A 22,342-nucleotide genomic window follows, 5' to 3' on the forward strand; every position below is an offset into this window, starting at 1 on the left:
CACACAAACCCACTCTCCTGCTGGTAATAGCTTATCTAAAGTGATAAGACACGAAAGTTGCAATTCTTCAACAAAAAAACTTCAAAAAAAACTTCAAATCCAGACTCCAGCGAGAAACTGTTGAATTGGAATTCATTTGCAAATTGGATACAGTTAACTTAGGCTTGAATAGAGACTGGGAGTGGCTAAGTCATTATGCAAGGTAACCTATTTCCCCTTGTTTTTTCCTAACACCCCCCCCACCCCCCAGACGTTCTTGTTAAACCCTGGATTTGTGCTGGAAATGGCCCAACTAGATTATCATTCACATTATAAGGAGAGTGATCACTTTAGATAAGCTATTGCCAGCAGGAGAGTGGGGTGGGGGGAGGTATTGTTTCATGCTTTGTGTGTATAAAAGATCTTCTACACTTTCCACAGTATGCATCCGATGAAGTGAGCTGTAGCTCACGAAAGCTTATGCTCAAATAAATTGGTTAGTCTCTAAGGTGCCACAAGTACTCCTTTTCTTTTTGCGAATACAGACTAACATGGCTGTTGCTCTGAACCCTAATTATAAGCAAAGGAATAGAAAAGAGAATGTGTCCCTTTAGGAAGAAGGGATTAATCCTACACCAAGAGACAGGTACACTAGGTCCACTCCAGAAACATTTCAGAATTGCCCAGGGGAGAGGGGGAAAATATTTTTTTTAAAAAGTAGCAACCATGACAACACCAACTATTTAACTACAGAACTGAGATGAGATAGCAAACAATATTCATATAACAGGTGCTCAAAATAACTAACCATCTCCATAAACTTGCAGAGAGACAGGACATCTGCTAGGGAAATATTATCACATATAGGAGCATAAATAAAAATCACTAACTTAGAAGTGACAGGTTTTTACATCTTCTTTCCTCACTACCCCCTCACTTATTCTATTTCGTTATTTCCTTTTTCTTTCTCACCATGTTATTTTTCCTTTTCTCATTTCTGCCTAAGGCTTTTTTCCCCCTCAGTCTTTTTTTTTAAACTCTCCTTCATTTTCCTGTACCTCCTTTTCTCTTTTTTGAAAGAAAGCAACTCCTCTTCTCTCAATTGTTTACCTCTTACACATCCACCCCATTCTATTTTGTACCTCCTTGCTTTTTCCCATGTTGCTGAATACAGCTGCTGCTGCTCAGGTCCTGCTCTTTGTTCTCTCCTGTATTCCAGGACATCTCACCTATTTCTCTCTCAACTCTTCCTTTCTTCCTCCTTGCACTCCCTGTTTCTCTCTTTCTCACTGTAAAATGCCCTGTTTGGGTGTCATCCTGGTAGTGTTTCCTTTGGTCTTCCTGCCCCCGAGCTCTTTCCCCTCTTGGAACTCCCTCATGTCTCTTTCCCTCCAACTCTCAACTTTCTCGTTTCTTGGGACCCACCCAGCTTTATTCCAACCTTTCCCCTCTCCACAGCAATTCCTTTCTTCAGAGTTCCTACCATTTTTTTATTCCTCCTTTGTCCATTAAAAAAGCCACACTAAAGGCTGTTATTGTGCTGAGCACCTAGGCCTGATCCGGTGACATCAGTGAAATTATTCAGATGCTTAAAGTTAAGCACATGCTTAAGTTCTTTGCTGGATCAAGGCCAAACTTCTCACGTTTGAGTCCTTCACCATTAAGCCCCTAGGAGTGTGAAACCCTGATACTGCCACGTAAGATGGCCAATGCAAATCCAGACAGCTCAGTCCTCTCTCTGATCTTCCTCTGCTGGCTTCTCGGTCACCCCCTCTGTATGAGACACACACAGAGGAGCATGAACCTAACAGAAGGAGAGCAGAGAAGAGGGAATCATAAAATTATCCCCTAGCAGTGGAGAGATGAAGGAAGAGAGCTATTTAGCCCAGCCTGACAATTCCCGCATGCAAGAGAAATGCACTGGTCAGAACACTGCACTGTTCTATGGAAGCAGGATAGACAGCAACACTGTTAATAGTACAGAGATAAGGTCTCAGTACACCTTATCAGGCAATTCCCAGGAAAAAAAACTGTTAAATGTCAAAGACATTATCATTTACTTCTGCTAAAAATATCAGAACATTAAAAAATCCAAATTAAATCCATGAAAGCCAGGAAATTCTAGACTTTAGATTACATTTATGGAAAAACCAAAAGGTCTGAAATCTGGAAATTCAGAGTTAGGGTTCCACATCCTGGCTCCTCTCTTTGCTTTGCAGAGCATTGGGGCACAGCCTAGTCAGGAAACCAGCAGGAAGGAGGAGTCCCAGCTGCCTAGCCAAAAGGAAGACAACAGCCTCGAGTGACACAGAGGATGCCACAAAAGAAAGCTGTCAGTACAGAGGTGGGACTTGGGAGCCAAAAATCAACCACCACTAACCTGCCACTGAACATACAAACAGCAGCTGCAGCACTGTCCAGAAGTAATAATGTACCAAGTTTACTCCAAAAGCTCATACTTTTATTTTTTAAAAAATAAATGTCATTCTTTGGATGGATTGTTTAATATATTAAAAAAAAAACAGAAAAAAGGGAAACAAACTTTTCTCATACTTTCAAATGATTTGATTTGCATTTTTAAGTTTGGTACAATGCTACCAAACACAGAATGATTCATAATATTGTCCTTTAACAATCATCTGCGTGAATCTCGGCAAAAGATACATGAAAAAAACTAAGTGATTGCTTTTTCTACAAATCCAACCCTAAAAAGGGATAATTTTACCTCAAAAGGAAATGTTTTTATTGAAATAGTAATTTATTTTAAATACAAAAAAAGAACAAGAACAGCCCACTGAAATTTTGAGAAAAATAAAAATAACTTAATCACTCTTGTCATACCACCAAATTGTGAGCCTCAGAAAAATCTCAGTTTTTACATGGCCAGTAGAGATTTGTTAGACTCTGGAAGCTAAATTCCACAAAGACTCCATCTACACTGAGTATGCTCCAGCCCAGGCTGCAAGGGCGGAACTGCACTTGTCCTACAATTGCTCCTCCCAGCGGTCAGGAGCTGCTGAGGTACCAGGCACAAGATATTAAAGCAGACTATCTCTCCTGAACTCTCAATGCTCTCCCTATTGGGACCGGAATCATGGAGGAAACAGAAGGAATTAACAGACTAGAATGCAGGGTGGATAAAAATCAATGATTTAAAAAAAAATTGATTTTTATTTAAATCGGATTTTTTTGATAAAATGCTTTTTGAGGAAAAAACCTATTGAAAGATAGTTTTAATTAAGATACATTATAGCTCAAAGATATCTCATCATGGAATAGGGATTATATATTCTAATTCTATAGTATGAGACAATATATTCTTGTAATGTTTAAGAAAATTTTGTAAATGAGTTCCAATAGTTCATGGATTAGGGACCCAATCTTATGTGGTTCCAGGGGCTTCTGTATAGATTATTTAGGTTAATCTTTCCATTTACCCAATGGGACTCAGTGCTCAGTCTGGAAGATGCCATCAGAAATGCTTAGTTTTGCAGTTCTCAAACTGTGGATTTGTGTCTCCAGAGATAACATGCTTTTTAACAGCAAAAATGTTTTAAATAAATAAATAGAGAGAGAGAGGTGAGAAATAACAGACCTCAACCCTACTGTCCCGCTGCAAAATTGTGTACACAAAGTCAATCCCTTACCTCTCTCTAAAAGTGCAAAGTTTCAAAAAGTTCAATGAACAGAAGATTGTTGGGGGCAGAATAGATCTGAACAAGGAGAAGAAGTCTGTAGATAAATGTGAGAAGGAAGGGACAGGCAGTAGAAAAAAAAGTGAAACTGTTTGAGCAGCATATTCCAGAAGTCTTGAGGTCCTTCTGAGTGTAGCCTTCATTGATTTGAGGTCTACCATACCATTCTCTCACTAGAAGGGAAAACTTATAATGGCAGCAGGCCATAAAAGAGACCCAGTTTGGGAATAAGAACCATTCAAGAAATATATGTTTGCTGATGATGTTTTAAAGCAGGGGTGGGCAAACGTTTTGGCCCAAGGGCCATATTGGGATGCAAAACTGTATGGAGGGCTGGTTAGGGAAGGCTGTGCCTCCCCAAACAGCCTGGCCCCTGCCCCCATCCGACCCCTCCCACTTCCTGCCCCCCTCTGGACCCCCATCCATCCAATCCCCCCCCACTCCTTGTCCCCTGACCACCCCCTCCTGGGACCCCCACCCCTAACCGCCCCCAGGACCCCACCCCCTATCCAACCCCCCCTGTTCCCCATCCCCTGTCCCCCCAAGAACCTCTGCCCTATCAAACCAGCCTCTGCTTCCTGTCCCGACTGCCCCCCGGAACCCCCAGCCCCTTACCCAACCCCCCAGCTCCAGCCCTCTTACCATGCCACTCAGAGCAGCATGTCTGGCACCTGCGCCACCCAGCCGGAGCCAGACATGCTGCTGCGCTGCCCTGCATGAGCACACAGCCCCGCCGCCCAGAGTGCTGCCCACACAGAGGCATGGCTGCGGGGGAGGGGGGACAGCAAGGGAGGGGCCGGGGGCTAGCCTCCCCAGACGGGAGCTCAGGGGCCAGGCAGGATGGGTTTTTTGGGTTTTTTAGGAATTTGGTTTTTTTCCACTTTTTTTTTTAATAGATCTGTTAAATTACATATAAAAAACTACATTAAAAGAATGTTAAGGTTGCAGAGTCAAGCACTCAAAATTTAGGTAATGCTAGAATTAAGGCTGCCTGTGCGACTGCCACCTGATTTTATTAACACTTCATAGCACTTTATTTGTTCAGAGCGCAATCATCAGGGCTCGAAACTTACTCTTCTTAAACTCTGGAATTCTCATGTAATCAACTGAGTCAAGCAGCTGGGGCTTTGAGGAAAAAAGCTCCAAATACCATGGAACTCATGATAAAACCATGAGAGTCAGCAACGCTGCATTCCACAAAGGACTTCTCCATGAGAGCATGTTCAGACAGAGTTAAATAACTGTTGTAACTATTGGTGAACAAACATGAGTATGATAAAGACCACTGGGTTACTGCAGGGCTAGTATAGTAAAGTCTGAAGTCTGTCTCTTACATCATGCATCCACAAGCAACTTCTACTGATGTTTTTTTTTTTCTTGATTCTGGCTTGTGAGATTCTTATTCCCTGAGCAATATGGGAGGTCTGGGGATTGTCGGGGGGGGGGGGGGGGTGAAGTACTCCCTTCCATCAAATGCCACTTGTATAGATTATTACGTGGACAATAATTATCTTCTAAGATAGAAAATTTCCATGTTGCTTGCTGGTTCATAAAAACTCTGGGCTCTCCACTTGCTAAAAGATAATAAACATTCCTCTATTATCATCCAGTAAACGAAAAGGGGTGTCTTCACCAGTATACAGCTTCAATGACAGCATCTCTGGCTTTATTCACAAACTGATCTGAAAAGCAGTTGAAACTAAAGATAAAAAGGTAATTATTGTCTGCAGAATGTTTCATGAAGTAAAACATAACTAACATGTAGTTACAATCCTTTCACCATTCTCCACAAGCAGAGAGGGTACTAATGTACCACATCACATAAGTCTAGTCAAAATGTCCCACTGTTGCTAATACTGATATAGCTCCATTCTAGTATAGATAGCCACACACATTTTAAGCATTGTGTCATCTAATCTGTCTTAGAGCAGACATAATTGACGTGATCGACCCTTCTATAAGGCGCCAGTGTCCAGACTACAGGGGTGTGATTTGCGGAGCGCGCTAAACTGTCCCATGTAGACACTACTGGCAGGAACTAAAAGGTACCTTGTTCTCATTATCACACAGGACTACAGTAACGCAAACTAGGTATCTTTTTGTTTGCCCCAGCAGGATCTACATGGGGCAGTTAGAGTACCACACTTTAGAGCGCTCTACAAATCACACTGAACTGGACTGCAGCATTGCATACACAAGCCTCGAGGTTCCCAAAGTTGAGACTAGTAGAGCTTAACCAGCATTAACAAAGTAGGATTTTTTGCAAAGCTCTCCTTTGCCTCTTCAGTGGTGTATATATAATGAATACACATAGAAGAGCACAAAGTTCAATTAATTAGTTCCTATATGATTATTGGTTTACACTGGTAATGTTTGTAATCTCTTTTACAAGATTTCAAGTTAGTGGCTCAGAGTAAGTATCCACAAATCTTATTACCTTCTTTAAATATTCAGAACTCCATCTTAAAGCAGTGGTTTCACTTTGAAAAGTGATTGTAAGAATAGCATCAAGGGATTCCACACTTATGAACCCACAATGACTTTCAGGTGAAAACTGCTCAGGTTTACAAGTACAAAGACTTCTTATCCCCTCATCCTGACATCAGAAATTCAGGCTGGGTTCTTTCAGGGCCCAAATGATGGTGATGATGATAAAGAATCTTTCTTAACTATTCTGTTTATGATGCAAAAGAAAGAACAGAATCCAGCCAACTCTCCCATATCTGTATTGGTTCTGCAAAGAGTACACACAGTAAACACTTACTTTAGCCAGTAAAGGAGATATTACTTTGAATACGCTCAAAAAACAGGTCAGTAATAATGTGCCAATTTCACAGAGTCACTTTTCAGAGTACAACTGAACTACAAAGTAAAAGTATACTATGTTTAACAGTACAGATCATCTGCAAAAAAAACTGAGCCGCATCAGTATTTTTGATTTAACACTGGTAAAAAAAAAATGTAGAAAACAGCCAGAGTTTTAGTAGTAACTAATCACTATACATTTTAATAAGCTACTGTAGAAGGTACATTTTTGAAATAAGATCAGAATCTAACATTTAAAGTATTGTTTTCATTACTTTATATATTTGAAACCACTATTTTAAATAATCCCAAACATGTTTATTTTTCTTTGTCTCAAGTTAAATGATAAATTTGAATTTTAGTTTTTACTTGTTAATGAGTCCTAGTCTCACTTCCTAGTGAACAGTAATATATAGTAGTGAGAGTCAAAAATGGATCATACCCCCACTATGTCTGGTTACTGTCCCATAAAAGGGCCTAATACTAAAAACAGCAGAGCACCTGCAATTCCCATTGAAAGAAAGAGCTGAAAGGACACATCATTATTCAGGATTAGGTCGAAAATAAAAAATCAAGCGAAAAAGAAGAAGGGGACTCCCTGGGGTGGAAGGTACAGGACTGTTAAACTTATTTTCTTTGCAAATCAGACACTGTTTCCCCCCCTGTAAATAGTATTTCTCCAATGGAGTACCTCAAGAGCACTAAGCGTTTTGGCTATGCAACCAATGAAACAGATTTTTGACAACCAATGCAAGTTGTTTCAAGGCTCCTGTCAAGCATCACCAGCACAAAAGCCATAGTGCTTAACGTAACATGCATGTTATTACAGGCAGATAGATGAGACAGATCTGGTCACAATGAAATTACAATAGTTAAAAAATAAGGAAGTTTCCCTTAAGTTTTAAAGGAAATTAACTTTTATCCAGGAACATTTTAGCAGCAGAACAACAGCAAACAAACAACATTACTAATGTAACACACAAAATTAGAATAGCAGTTATGGGTGGAGGATTCTAATTACTTTTTACAGACAATGTAGGTCATGCATAATTTTATTATGGCATAGCATAATTAGAATCATACAACTTAATTAGAATCACTAACTGGGGAGAACCAGTGTTCTTCAGTGCAAAATATTGCTATCATAGTTGAAGTTGAAAAAAGGACAAAAGAGATTAAATGAAGATGAGAGGACCACCAAGTGGGAATGGGAAGCAAGTGGGGAAAGACATTTCATGAGCATAGCTTAAAACCTGTTACACTTTGCCCTAGTGATAGCAAAAGCAATTAGATGACCTTACTTTCTCACTGCCCATCCCAGAAAAGTAGAATAATAGAGACACAACTATGCATCCAAGTGATGCAGAGTATTCCATTCAATGTCAAATATCCAGGGAGGCGGAGCTAATTGGAACACACACACGCACGCACACACCCCCACCCACCCCAGTGGATGGCCTGAAGCAGAGGGAGACAGAATTGCCAGTGGAGGGACAAAATATGTCAATACAATGAAGGCTAAAATGGAAAGAATGACCTGAAAAGGGAGGGAAGACAGTGTAACGGAAGAGTAGAATGAAGGGAAAAGTAAGCAGTAAACTGGAATGGAGTGAGAGCAATAGAAGTCTACTAAGAATGACACCAGGTAACTATTTTCGGCATTCTTGCTCAAAATGATGATCTAAAAGATTCATCATCACTGATCCAACACCTGACCATGGACTACATTTTTCCCTCTTTGGATTGTACATTACTGAGGGTTATAGGGATAGGTCAAACCACTAACATAATTAAATTTTGAAGGCTGTATCTGAAGGACTGTCAAATATTAAGCTAATACTGTACTTACTTGAACACACACAGAAGAGAACATTTTTACAAAATGTAGTCCCTAATATTACAGCTGTATGATAAAAAAGCTGCTAACATATGCATACAGTCTAGTAAAATGCACACAGTCTATTAAAATGCACATAATTTATTTGACTCAAAATTAAAACATATCTAACAAGTAATTCCATTCATCTGGCCCTTTTTCACCCAGCCTTAAGATATACAAATGCATGTCTTTTCACCAGAAACAGCAGCTGCGAATGAAAAGGAAGGCATTCAAATGATCATTTTCACATCATATTCCATCGTCTTTTCACCAGCTTCTCCTCCGTCTTTCTTTGAACCCCATTCTATTACAAGAGAGCTGCTTTTTAAATCAATTCATATTTCCATAATCCACACTGCTGTTTCTCCCTCTTCTCCCCAGGGTGGACTAACCCCTACATCCAGAACTATGGCTTACAACTGTCATTAAGACCTATAACAATAACAAGATAACAAAAGAGCTGGTAGAGATGAGGCTAGCTGGTACCATATGCTGATCAAGTTCAGCATTTTTAACTCATGAAAAAGCTCTATAAAACAAAACCATCACAATCCTAACAATAAGTATACTTGCAGTTGCCACCTGTCCCCAAAAGTGCAGGAAAGTCCCGATTTTGAACATCAGTGCTGCATTCACTTTGTTAAAAATGGTGCCCTCATATAATTGATTTATTGTGTGTTTTGGGGTGAAAGAAAGGATAAAAGACATTGCTTAGATTGCATCTTGGAACATTTTAAATCCTGAATGTTATGGGAGTCTTTAGTGACCTTCACTGCTTTTAAAACATTTAAACAAATAATTGTCCTAAAGCAAGTTTTCCAAAGCAAAGTGGAAACCTTCTGTTCAAACAACTCAGTGTAGCAACTAACATTTATAAAATGGCTAAAAATAACTGTTGTTTGCGCATGAAACAATTTGCAATTTGCGCATGAAAGAAAAATAAAAGCATTCCTTACTTACACACACAGAGTTTCTTAATTATTTTTTCCTTAAGTCCTTTTGACTTAATAAATATTAGATGCTTTTCAGCCATAAAGGAAGTTAAAGAGCCAGCAATTCATAGGAAATTATCTAGCAGGGTTTAGCTAGCAGGCAGAACATTGCTATTGTGTGAGTTAGACCAAGAATTTTCCTGGATGTCACTTAAGGCTATAAGTTAGAACATAAGAATGGCCATACTGGGTCAGACCAAAGGTCCATTTAGCCCAGTATCCTGACTTCCGACAGTGGCCAATGCCAGGTGCACCAGAGGGAATGAACAGAAAGGTAATCAGCAAGTGATCCATCCTCTGTAGCCCATTCCCAGCTTCTGGCAAACAGAGGCTAGGGACACCATCCCGGTCCATCCTGGCTAATAGCCATTGATGGACCTATCCTCCATGACCTTATCTAGTTCTTTTTAAAATCCTGCCATAGTCTTGGCCTTCACAACATCCTCTGGCAAGGAGTTCCACAGGCTGACCGTGTGTTGTGTGAAGAAATACTTCCTTTTGTTTGTTTTAAACCTGCTGCCGATTAATTTCATTTGGTGACCCATAGTTCTTGTGCTATGAGAAGGCGTAAATAACACTTCCTTATTTACTTTCTCTATACCAGTCATGATTCTCCCCAGGGTGGACTAACACCTACATCCAGTACTATGGCTTACAACTGTCATTAAGACCTACAACAATAATAAAAGAGCTGGTAGAAATGAGGCTAGGTGGTACTATATGCTGATCAAGTTCAGCAAGTTCCTAAATTTCCCTAAACAATGCAGTGACAGTACCATTTAAATAAAAGAATACTTTCAAGGTTAGCAGAGACCCATGTTTGACACATTCAGGGTACCTCTACACAGCAAAGAAAAATCCACAGCTGACCCGTGCTAGCTGACTCGGACTCACAGGGCTCATGCTGCAGGCCTGTTTCATTGCTGTGTTTGGGCTTGAACCAGAGCTTTGTTACCCTCACACCCTGCAGGGCCCAAGAGCCCAGGCTCCAACCCAAGCCCAGAAGTCTACACAGCAATTAAACAGCCCCACAGCCTGGGTCCCGCGAGTCCAAGTCGGCTGGCATGGGCCAACTGTGGGTTTTTCTTTGCTGTGTAGACATACCCTTAATCTCAAATACATAAACACAAATATTCTCCAGATAACAAAAACACCATCAACTCACCAGCATAAGAGCAGCACCAATATCTTAAATTCCCCTTTCAGATTGGTTGACCAAAGTAACAAAACCAAAGATTTGTTGCATCCCTGATGCAAACACCCTTGTATTTCCCATGAGCATGTGAAAGGAGCATTTAATGCCCCATCAGTGCAGAAGAACGAACCTATCAAGAAGGGAAAAAAGATGGTGAGATGCATCTCCTCATATCATCGCTGCAGCCTTGATAGAAGTACAAACTACCTGATATCCTGGGCTTGTATTGGTCTCACAGGTGAGGAGCTGGGATTTCAAGCCTATTACAGCTGTCTTTTATAAATTATTGTTTGCAGTGTTCTTGTAGGAGTGTTGGTCCCAGGATATTAGAGAGACAAGGTGGGTGCAGTAAAATGTTTTATCTTTTATCTAATGGTGAAAGAAACAAGCTTTCAAGCTTATACAGACCTGAAGAAGAGCTCAGTGTAAGCTCAAAAACTTGTCTCTTTCACCAACAGAAATTGATCCAATAAAAGATAGTACCTCACCCACCCTGTCTCTCTTTTATACTTCATTGAATTTCACATGACTCAGTGTTCATTGTCCAGAACACAAGTTTGTCTTCTGAAAACCAAATCCAGCTTTTTATAGCGCTTGTACTTTTATAGAGCTTGTATTATTATTTAAGTCAGAAAACAATATTTTCTCCTCCACATTGCTCTGGTCTCTATTACTGCTGACTTCACTGATACTTCCAGACACCAAGCACTCGATGCAAGATGCAGAGCAATCTGGCTGTGATCCAGCAGCACACTTAAGCATGTGCTCAATTTTCAACACAAATGTCATCCCATTAACCTCAATGGAACTACTCACATGTCCAAAGTTAAGCATGAGTTTAAGTGCTTTGCTGGATCAGGGTCAGAATGTTCAGCACTTGGTAGGATCGAACCACGAGAGCAGACATCTGTTATACCACAGAAATCAGAAATCTTGCCTAAATGGTTCACAACTGGAAAGGGTGTTAGGACACCTAAGAAATGGGACAGTCAATAACCAGGGACTATTAGGTAAATCAGTTGTGCAGCCTCATATAGAATAGAGTGCATATTACTGGTCACCCCATCTCAAAAAAGATATTAGAATTAGAGAGGTTTTTGTGAATGACAACAAGAATGAGCATGGGCATGGAAAAGCTCTCACATGAAGAGACTGAAATGGCTGGAATTGTTTACCTTAGAAAGGACATAAATAAGAGAGGACATGATAAAACTACACAGTATAATTAAGAAGGTCTAGAGAAGGCAGATCAGAAACGTCTCCCTGTCTTGCAACAAGGGGAGCAATAAATTAAATTAAAAGGTAACAAACTAAAGACTGATCAAATGAAATACTTCTTCACACAACACATATATTATACCATGGACCAAGAACTTAGGAAGATTCAAAAAGGGATCAGTTGTTCATATGAATACCAAGAATATCTAGAGTTATCATAATTTATTATGATAAAAACTTTGGAAGGGATATTAAACCCTACTCTTCAGGGCTTATACCAACCTCTTAGGCCAACCATTATTTAAAAAGCATGCATTATAACGGTCTGAAATTTGATTAAAAAATCTGTCATCCTTCTGCTATTTGGCTGACTAGTTATACTGAATACTTATCAATTCTCTATTTCATCGGTGCCATATTGTTGTTTCTAATATTCCTAGGGAGAACTGAACTGTAACTCGCAAAATGACCTGAAAGAAGCTCCACATCTTTGCCAGGGTAAATTGTTATTTGATGATATTATGAAGGGAGCACTCTCAATGAGTTTTCAGTTTATTAAAGGGACAACCAGGAATAAAGCTGCTTGGGGAAAAGCTTGAGAATTAAATCCTGACCCCATTGATATCAATAATAGTTTTTTGCCAGTGACTTCAGTGGAACCAAAATTTCCTCCATAGTCTGTCAAGTTACTGCGGCTCAGTGCTGCATCACGGCATTACTACATTTTCTGCCAGAGATAACTTTTTTGTTTTTAAACAATTATACAGGATTTGGGGGGTTTGTTTTGTTTTGCTGGAGTTATTTTGGCTTGTTTTATTTTAAAATTACTTTGAAATATAACTATTGTATTTTTTTCAACAAAAGTGTTCAAACAAAACAGAAGAGGTTACTCACCTTGCAGTAACTGAGATTCTTCAAGATGTGTGTCCCTGTGAGTGCTCCACTCCAGGTGATGGTGCATCCTGACGCCGTTGATTGGTGATCTTCGGTAGCAGTGCCTGGTCGAGACACATGCACTCAGCTGTTGTCTCGCTGCATTGTTAGAGTCTGTCTGCGTAGGTGTCCCGCACCCCCTCAGTTCCTTCTCTACCGTAGAGTCGTCTGATTCATACTCCAAAGTAGAGGGGAGGAGGATGGGTAGTGGAACACCCACAGGACACACATCTCAAAGAACCTCAGTTACTGCAAGGTGAGTAATCTTCTCTTCTTCAAGTGCTGTCCCTGTGGGTGCTCCACTCCAGGTGAACGTGAAGCAGTACCCACTATGGTTGGTGGGACTTTGGAGTTGCGTCGTTGATAACGATAGACAGTACTGTGTGGCCTACTGTCATAAATATAAAGGGAAGGGTAAACCCTTTTAAAATCCCTCCTGGCCAGAGGAAAAATCCACTCACCTGTAAAGGGTTAAGAAGCTAAAGGTAACCTCGCTGGCACCTGACCAAAATGACCAATGAGGAGACAAGATACTTTCAAAAGCTGGGAGGAGGGAGAGAAACAAAGGGTCTGGGTCTGTCTATATGCTGCTTTTGCTGGGGATAGACCAGGAATGGAGTCTTAGAACTTTAGTAAGTAATCTAGCTAGGTATGTGTTAGATTATGATTTCTTTAAATGGCTGAGAAAAGAATTGTGCTGAATAGAATGACTATTTCTGTCTGTGTGTCTTTTTTTGTAACTTAAGGTTTTGCCTAGAGGGATTCTCTATGTTTTGAATCTAATTACCCTGTAAGGTATCTACCATCCTGATTTTACAGGGGTGATTCCTTTACTTCTATCTACTTCTATTTCTATTAGAAGTCTTCTTGTAAGAAAACTGAATGCTTTTTCATTGTTCTCAGATCCAAGGGTTTGGGTCTGTGGTCACCTATGCAAATTGGTGAGGATTTTTACCAAATCTTTCCCAGGAAGTGGGGTGCAAGGGTTGGGAGGATTTGGGGGGGAAAGACGTGTCCAAACTGCGTTTCCCAGTAAACCCAGTTAGAGTTTGGTGGTGGCAGTGGATATTCCAAGGACAAAGGATAAAATTAATTTGTACCTTGGGGAAGTTTTAACCTAAGCTGGTAAAAGTAAACTTAGGAGGTTTTCATGCAGGTCCCCACATCTGTACCCTAGAGTTCAGAGTGGGGGCGGAACCTTGACACCTACTATGGTGTCTGCCATAGTGTCCTGCGTGATAGCATAATGTTTGGTGAACGTGTGGTCTGATGCCCATATGGCTGTCTTGCATATGTTGGTAATAGGTATGTTTTGCAGGAATGCAATGGATGTTGACATCACTCTAGTACAGTGTGTTCTGATACCCTCAGGGGGGTTAAGCATTCTGCAGGACCTAATGCATTCAGATATCCATTTGGAGAGTCGTTGCTTGGAAATCTCCCAGGTGAGTTCCCCAGCCTATCAGGGAAGCGTCTGCATGAAATAGGCTGACAGAGAATTATGATTGGATAATTCAGGGAAAGGTTTGTAGCCCACTTCTTTGAGAGGGGGCTCAGTAGCTCTGGATGGAGCTGGATATAGAGGTGCAGACCGGGCCTGTGGTCTGATGGAGGGTCCGCGAGAATGACTGGCATCATAGGCAGACCATGGATACCACTGTGGCCACTGCATACAGTATGAAATGTGAGGCCCTGCCCCTGAGGGGACAAAACAGGGAAATTGAGGCTGGTTCTTGTGGGGAACCACGCCTTGAAATAGGTGTGGCTCTGGTGGTGGAGGACAGTCAGGTGGGGAAAACTCTGCCTGCTGTGGTATGTCATTCTCACGGTCAGTGAGCGTGGCCAGGTCAGGTGGTGAGAGCAGCTGATCAAAGAGTGTGCGCTCGGTGGAGAGGAGAGGAGAGGACAGTCAGGCTCTGGGGTCATGGAGATGTCAGCATGGTTTAAGAATTGTTGCTGCTCCATGGGCTGTGGTGCTGCGGGTCTTGGAGTGTGAGCTGATGTCCGCAGAGATTTCTGTTTAGCCCTAAAGGGCGCCGGTAGCCGCATATAGGTGCCCTCCGTTGGTGGCGCATCTGCAGTGGGGGTTACTGTTGGTTTCAGTGCTGACGGTCTTGTCGGCACCGGGGTGAACCACACAACTGGTACCGAGTCCGTCTGTGGTGCCAATAGCTTCAGTGCTGAGGAAAGCTACCCGCTGTGGGGGGTCAAGTGCTTGTTTCTGCACCCCATGTGCGCTGTGCCTGAGGTGCTCGGGTGGTCATCTGTGCCGGTCTTTGATGCTGTCAGCACAGGGGGAAGTGACTTCGCCGGAGACCTTTTTCGTTTATTTAGGTCCCTATGTGGAAAGGTTGGGGCTTCCTGCCTCTTCGCATGAGAGGGTGAAGCTGTGCTCCTAGTCAGTTCCGACCTGGCAGGGAAGCATGAGGGAGAGGGTTTACTCATGCCCCTCTCTGCTGGTGGCTGCAGGGATTTCTCCATAAGAAGCATTTTCAGCTGCAGGTCTCTGTCGCAGCTAGCCCTGGATTTCAGGCTATTGCAATGGACACACTTTGCAGGAATGTGTATCAAGCCTAGACACTTCACACACAGTGAGTGTCCATCAGACCGCAGCACAACTCATTGCAGGAGCTGCATTCTTTTAATCCAGGGAACCCCGGCATCATGAAGCTATGACTGCCTGGGCAGGAAGTCTCAGCGGGAGAGAAACTTGAGAAAAAAAAAAAGTGTGTGTGTTTGTTTATTTTTTAAACTAACAAATAATGAACGACTATTCTAAAGGAAGGGAAAGAACTGGGATACTTCTAGCTAACTATTTCTACTTGTTTCCTTCAGTGTCCAGGGGAAGAGGTTCAGCACTGCCCCAAGTCCTGTCTTCAGCCGAAGACATTAAGAAGGAACTAAGGGGGTGCGGGACGCACGCGCACAGACAGAACCTAACAACGCCGCGAGACAACAGCTGAGCACGTGCGTCCTGACCAGGCACTGCTAGCAAAGATCTCCGATCAACAGCACCAGGACGCACCATCACCTGGAGTGGAGCACCCACAGAAACAGCACTCGAAGAAGTGTGGATTCTAATGGCTAAAACACAGACCTAAATATTCAGTGTCTTGTCACAAAACTGCCACTGAATTCAAATGGGAGTTTTGAATGTAATTGGACTTCAGAAAGGGGTGTGCAGGCATAGATGTACAAAATATATTATCCATCTAAAATTTAAGATTACCTGCCCACCAGCTGCCATTCACATAGATCTGAGTTTGTAGAGGTTACCAGGCAACCATACAAAGAGACTGTTTCTACAATGAGCAGATTAATTAGCCATTAGAGGCTATTCTACCTAAAAGTACAACTGAAGACCAGATTCTGCCTAACCTGACCCTTGCATGGGTGCACAGCATGTACAAAGGTAGTGATGACAGCATAAGAAGTCTTAATTTTAAAGATTAACAAAATTAAGATGCTGTGCAAGATCCTCAACTAGCGTAGATCAGTGATTTACATCAGCTGAAGATCTGGCCTGTTGTCTTGTTTCAAAAAAATGTCAAACAAAATGTGCTGTCACTGATTTTTTTTCTACGTTTTAGAGCAGTGGCTTTCAAATTGTGGGTCAGGACCACAAAGTGGGTCGCAACCCCATTTTAATGGCATCACAAGGGCTGGAGTTAGATTTGCGGGGGCCCAGAGCCAAAGCCTGAGCCCAAGCCCAAAAGCTTCAGCTCTGTGTGTCGGGGCTCAGGTTACAGGACCCCACCTTGGGCTGAAGCCCTTTGGCCTTCCCACCTGAGGTAGTGGGGCTCGGGCAGGGTCAGACTTTGGGCCCCCCCCCCTCGGGGTCATATAGTAATTTTTGTTGTCAGAATGGGGTCATGGTGCAAAATACAAGAGAAAAACTTTCAATACTACACATTCTATTGAAAGAAGTTTGGTTTTCTCTCAAGAGATAACTAAATGAACAAATTTATTAATGGGTGAAAGGTTGTAGTGGACAAAAATAATGTGTTTGCAAACATCATTGTACTTCTGAAAGTGATAACATCTTTCACCAAACCTCCCTCATCAAACAGATATGGAAATACTATTGCAAAAGGGGTATCAGAGCATTCTTCCTAAATGAATAAACTTAACTGCAAATTGTGTTTTCATCCCACAATACATTTTCTATCTACAGGTCCCAAAACGTAAAGACAACTGTTTCCTCGGTTGATGGTACCTTACTCCTACTTCAGTCAGTGAATTGGTCATGATCTTTCTAGTTTAACTTCAGTATTAGATTAATCAATGAACTTTTTAATTGCCATTTCTGTATTGATTACTAGAGCGTCCCAACTTAAGCATTTGTGACTTCTATTGGCTTGCTATTTTAAATGATTTCATCTTTCAACACTGATGTTGAGACTTTTGTCATCTCACTCCAGGTTCTGAAAAATTCCTTTACTGTGTTTTGTGACCATGTTTGTTGCATGGAAGAATAATATACAATTGATGCTGATGTGCCATTGTTTTAATGAAGGGCTTTTCAATGCCCTACTTTTCCAGGTATCTTATAATAGAATTTCTCCAACTCTGTCAAACTACATTTCCAAAGCAGAAATTCCAGCATAATGGTAAGTTGTACAGTTGTCTGACATCTCAATGATATGATTAGTTTCTTCATACAGAGGTCTTTATTGCACTGCACTCTGTACAACTTGCTTGTGGCTCAGCTTCACTGTATGGTATACAGCCAATCTCTAGGTGAAAATCATACCAAGCTAACCAAATTTCCCTCTCTGACAGGGTTACTGACCTAGTAGACATGAGGAAGCATAAATGATTTATGTAGATTTTATTAATGCTTTTGACATTCTCATAAGCAAAATAGGGAAATGTGGTCTAGATGAAACTACTATAAAATGGATGCACAAACTGGCTGAAAAAAACACACTCAAAAAATAGTTATCAGTGGTTCACTGTCAAACTGGAAGGACATATTGAGTGGTGCCACACAAGAATCTGTCAGGGTCCAGTACTATATTTTCATTAACTTGGATAACGGGGTGGACAGTATGCCGATAAAATCTTCAGATGACACCAAGCTGGGAAGTTGTTGCAAGCACTTTGGAGGACAAGATTAGAATTCAAAAGACCTGGAAAAATTAGAGAATTGGTCTGAAATTGACAAGATGAAATATCATTAGAGACAAGTGCAAAATACTACACTTAGAAAGAAAAAATTAAATGCACAACTACAAAATGGGGAATAACCAGCTAGGTCATAGCACTGCTGAAAAGGATCTGGGGATTACAGTGGATAACAAATTGAATATGAGCCAACAATGTGATGCAGTTGCTAAAAAGGCTAATATCATTCTGGGAAGTATTAACAGGACTGTTGTATGTAAGACCCAGAAAGTAACTGTCCCCCCCTACTGGTAAGGCCTCAGTTGGAGTACTATGTCCAGTTTTGGGAACCATACTTTAAGAAAGATCTGGGGAAACTGAAGAGCATCTAATGAAAATAGTTAAGGCTGGAATAGGGTAGGTGTATTTGGTCCTGCCACTGAGCAAGGCACTGGGCCAGATGACTTCTGGCAGTCCCTTCCAGCTCTTCATTTCTATGATTCTGTGTTGAGATCCATATTGTAAAAGTATCAGGAAAAGCATTTTTCCACATTTCAATGGGGGAGGGGTTGTGTTGTTTTTGCCTCGTCTGCCACATGAATAGCTTTGCAGGCATTTAAACAATTAGCACAGAGAAACTGATTTGTTCACAGTCACACAGGAAGTCTGTGGCAGAGTGAGTCCTGGGCTGGCACCCTAACCATTGGACCATCTTCCTCCCACACATGCAAACTGTGATTATAATTAACCAGTTTACTCTGACAGAACATTTTTCAGATTGTGTGCCTATTATTTCCCCAGCGCCCTAAATGTGCAGAATGCTTGACAAAATAAATAAGATGACAAAATTCCTGCCTCAAAGAAATGACCTTTTAATCAAACCAAAACCAAATAGTTCTGGTGCAAAGTGACCTAGAGACAACTTTGGTGAGATCTGTCCAGGAAGAATTTGCAAAAGTGGCCAGATATGAAAGAGCAAACGTCTCTTGGGAAACAAGAGATAGGAAAATGTTCCTAGGGCTAGTAGGAAAAAAATGTGAAGCCAAGAGGATGAAAAAGATATAAGGAAGCAGTAAAGATTAGGAAGAGCATAAGAAGAGAAGGAGGAGGAGAAAATCAGAGCAAGTGAAATAAGCAGGAAAAAGGTTTTGCTGAACCACAAAAGTGAAGGCAAGAGAAGGCAATAAGCTGTCAAGCCATTCAACATGGGAGAAAAGCAATTCTGTGTTACTCTCTGTAACTGCAACCAATTCACTATTATCACAAGTGCCTAGGGATTTTAGGAAAGATGATTCCTTGGCATACATTCAAAATTGAACACATTTTACTTTTAAAGCAGAGCTGACTGGAAAATGGGGAGAAAAACATGCATGATTTTCTTTTGTGAATCCCCCCTCAAACACAAATACACAAAACATTAATTTAAGTTTAATTATTTCATTACAAATGCTCTGACTAGATCTAAATAGAAATGTGCAAGAGGACTTTATTTAGATCCTCCAAGTCTCCTTTTCTGTTGCTTTATCCAAAGCCTACTGAAGTAAATGAAAGCTCCCACTAACTGCAATGTGTTGGTTGGATCAAGCCCTTCATGCAGAAGCAAAGCCCAGCGGTTTGTTCTTTTCAAAACCTATTGATCAATTTACATTTTAAAGGCAACTTCTCCATGAAAGGGGATTTGAAATTTACTTTTTTCCATGAAAGCTGATATAATACCAGAATATTAGTTTCCCCAAATTGTGGAACAGGTATGAATGCAGGTTGTGCAGAGCCCAAAGCCAGGTTCCAGACAGATGCCTTTAAAATTCGGTTGGCCACGTCCATTCCAGCATTACATGTTTCCCTCCCGTCTTCAGTAGACTTCATCTTCTAGTCATATTTCAACATCCAATGTTCACTGACTAACCCTCAACCTATTGATTAAATTCCAACTTGTCCTCATACTTCATTTCTAACCTCTTTTGAGTGAGTCCTTCCTAAAACCTCTGAATTTAAACCAGAAAAGAGACAATCATTCTTTCCTCAGAAAGGTATTATCAAAACTTGCAGAATATATGATTAAGAAGGTATGATGGTGTACTTTGCTCATATTCTTTTTATTCCTTACTTATAACCTCCAGATCCTTGACTGGTAATAATCTCCCAACCAGATAAAGTCACAAATATAAAAAGTGTGAGCTAACTATTCCTTTAAATCCTGAACCATCTTATTTCTATCTTTATAGAAACTCATGTTATTAATTTCAGACTGTTTCTCCAATTTAACAAAATCTACTGTTCAGACATTTCTAAGCAACTATTGTGGTGACACTGTCAATGCTTGGTTGACTCAATATGGATATAAGAAAGCAAGCAAAGGAAGGTGTTCTCTGGCATCAGAAACACTTCTTCTATTAACTGTGTCTACATAAGCTTTTTTTATGCAAATACAAAATGGTGTCAATAGAACAGATACATCTAAATAATAGTGAAATACTAAAAAACAGTTACAAATAAAATATTCTCTCCATCTAAGCAGACTACCTAATTAATAAACTTGCTATTAATGCTATCAAGTATGGACATAACACTTTAGATACAGTGGGCTTAAGTTTACCTTTGAGAACAATTCATAATAAGAAACTAGAGCTTCAGTGTTTGTACGATCAGTAGGTTTACCCCCTTTGTCCATTACTAGCATGTGCAAATCAACTGTCCTACAAAGCAAAATGTATAGTAATTTTGTAAAACAATACAAAATGTTGAGCTGTAAACTGCTATGGCAACATTATTTATAAAGGTTCCAATATTAAAAGTAGATATCAGGATGTTTTTGTTTATTTATATATCTTTTGAGACAAATGTTTGTCTCATTAAGATTTTTTGTAAAGCTTTGTTGAGAAATGTACCTTTTTTTCAACCCTAAACACCACAAAAATTGAACTGCATAAAAACTCATTGAATACATTATAGTTCATATAATAGAAAGAATGTGAAATCTATTAAAGACACTACTATGGATAAAATGCTTCAAAACTACTATTTCATATTCTTCTCACAAATGCATTCTAATTACTAATCCATCAGTTGGTGAAGACTTGCTCTCCGATATCATTAGCATCTGCCTTTCCACAGCTGAGTAGGAGAGCTTTTTTTATTATTATTCTAACATTAAAAAAAAGTTCAATCTCATGTTTCCAACCTGGTCTCCGAAGTCCTCCGGGAACTTCCACAGTACCACCGGATCTGTAAATAATTGACAGACAGCATTAATCAGAGGCAAAGGAACAGAGTAGTACAGTCAGAGTACATTAATATTAAAGAGAGGGTCAGCATAGCTTCAAGCTCCCTGGCAAGTCAAAAATGTATCTCAAAACTGAGGAAGACAGTGGATTATTAAAAATATTCTTTTATTTCATATTTATGGAACTGCAAGTATATTTTTATGTAACAATGGTAGGTTACAATGTATTGAGATATTTTCAGATTTAAATATTCTTTTTAACCTTTGAGTACTTCAACCTTTTTTAAAGGAGTAAATCCAATATTCAAAATTCTATTTCAGTTATGGCATCAAGTGAACAGAGCCTTTTTTCCAGCCACTGCAGGTAAGATGGCAAGATCATAGACTATTTGTAAACACACTCTACATGAATACAAAAATGGCCATTATTTTCAGGGATTCTTGTTTATCCATTTTCCTTTCAGACTCATATCGATGCCATTTAAGCTATGGATTAGAAAACTGATTGTTATGTACTTATGACGTGCAAGCATCATAACTTACCTTTGAGCAACAGTCAAAACAGGACGACATACCTCCTTTTATTTTGGAGCTTTTAACCCCTCTTAATAAAATGAAATACTTCTTTAGTTTCTTATATCCAATTATTCCAAACTGTTTCACAAATATTAATAAACCCTTAAAATGCCCCTATGAGGTAGGTCTGGCAAGTATTATTATAATTTTACAGATGGGGAAACGGAGACTGATGTTTTATTACAGGTTGTGGAGTAAATCAACAATAGTAATAAATCGCCAGAACCAGATGGTATTCACCCAAGAGTTCTGACGGAACTCAAATGTGAAATTGCAGAACTATTAACTATAGTCTGTAACCTATCATTTAAATCAGCTTCTGTACTAAATGACTGGAGGATAGCTAATGTGACACCAATTTTTTAAAAGGACTCCAGAGGTGATCCTGGCAATTACAGGCCTGTAAGCCTGACTTCAGTACCAGGCAAACTGGTTGAAACTATAGTAAAGAACAAATTTGTCAGACACATAGATGAACATAATTTTTTGAGGAAGAGTCAACATGGTTTTCGTAAAGGGAAATCATGCCTCACTGATCTACCAGAATTCTTTGCCTGGGGGGGGGGAGGGGAGTCAACAAGCATGTGGACAAGGAGGATCCAGTGGATATAGTGGGCCAAGTTTTTCAGAAAGCCTGTGACAAGATCCCTCACCAATGGCTCTTAAGCAAAGTAAGCTGTCATGGCATAAGAGGGAAGGTTCTCTCATGAACTGGTAACTAGTTAAAAGATAAGAAACAAA

The 22,342-nt window shown here is 40.3% G+C and overlaps 1 protein-coding gene across 3 annotated transcripts in view; it reads right to left on the reverse strand.

Moving 5' to 3' along the window:
* DENND1B (DENN domain containing 1B) overlaps positions 1–22,342 on the reverse strand; it is a 245,469-nt gene that overhangs the window by 153,627 nt on the left and 69,500 nt on the right. For all 3 annotated transcript variants that reach the window (XM_048860501.2, XM_048860502.2, XM_048860503.2), the window contains exon 3: positions 20,984–21,027. In XM_048860501.2, coding sequence (XP_048716458.2) covers positions 20,984–21,027 — 44 coding nt within the window. The remainder of the gene's footprint in view (positions 1–20,983; positions 21,028–22,342) is intronic.

This window comes from Caretta caretta, chromosome 8, assembly GCF_965140235.1.
Source record: "Caretta caretta isolate rCarCar2 chromosome 8, rCarCar1.hap1, whole genome shotgun sequence".
Lineage (NCBI taxonomy): Eukaryota > Metazoa > Chordata > Testudines > Cheloniidae > Caretta > Caretta caretta.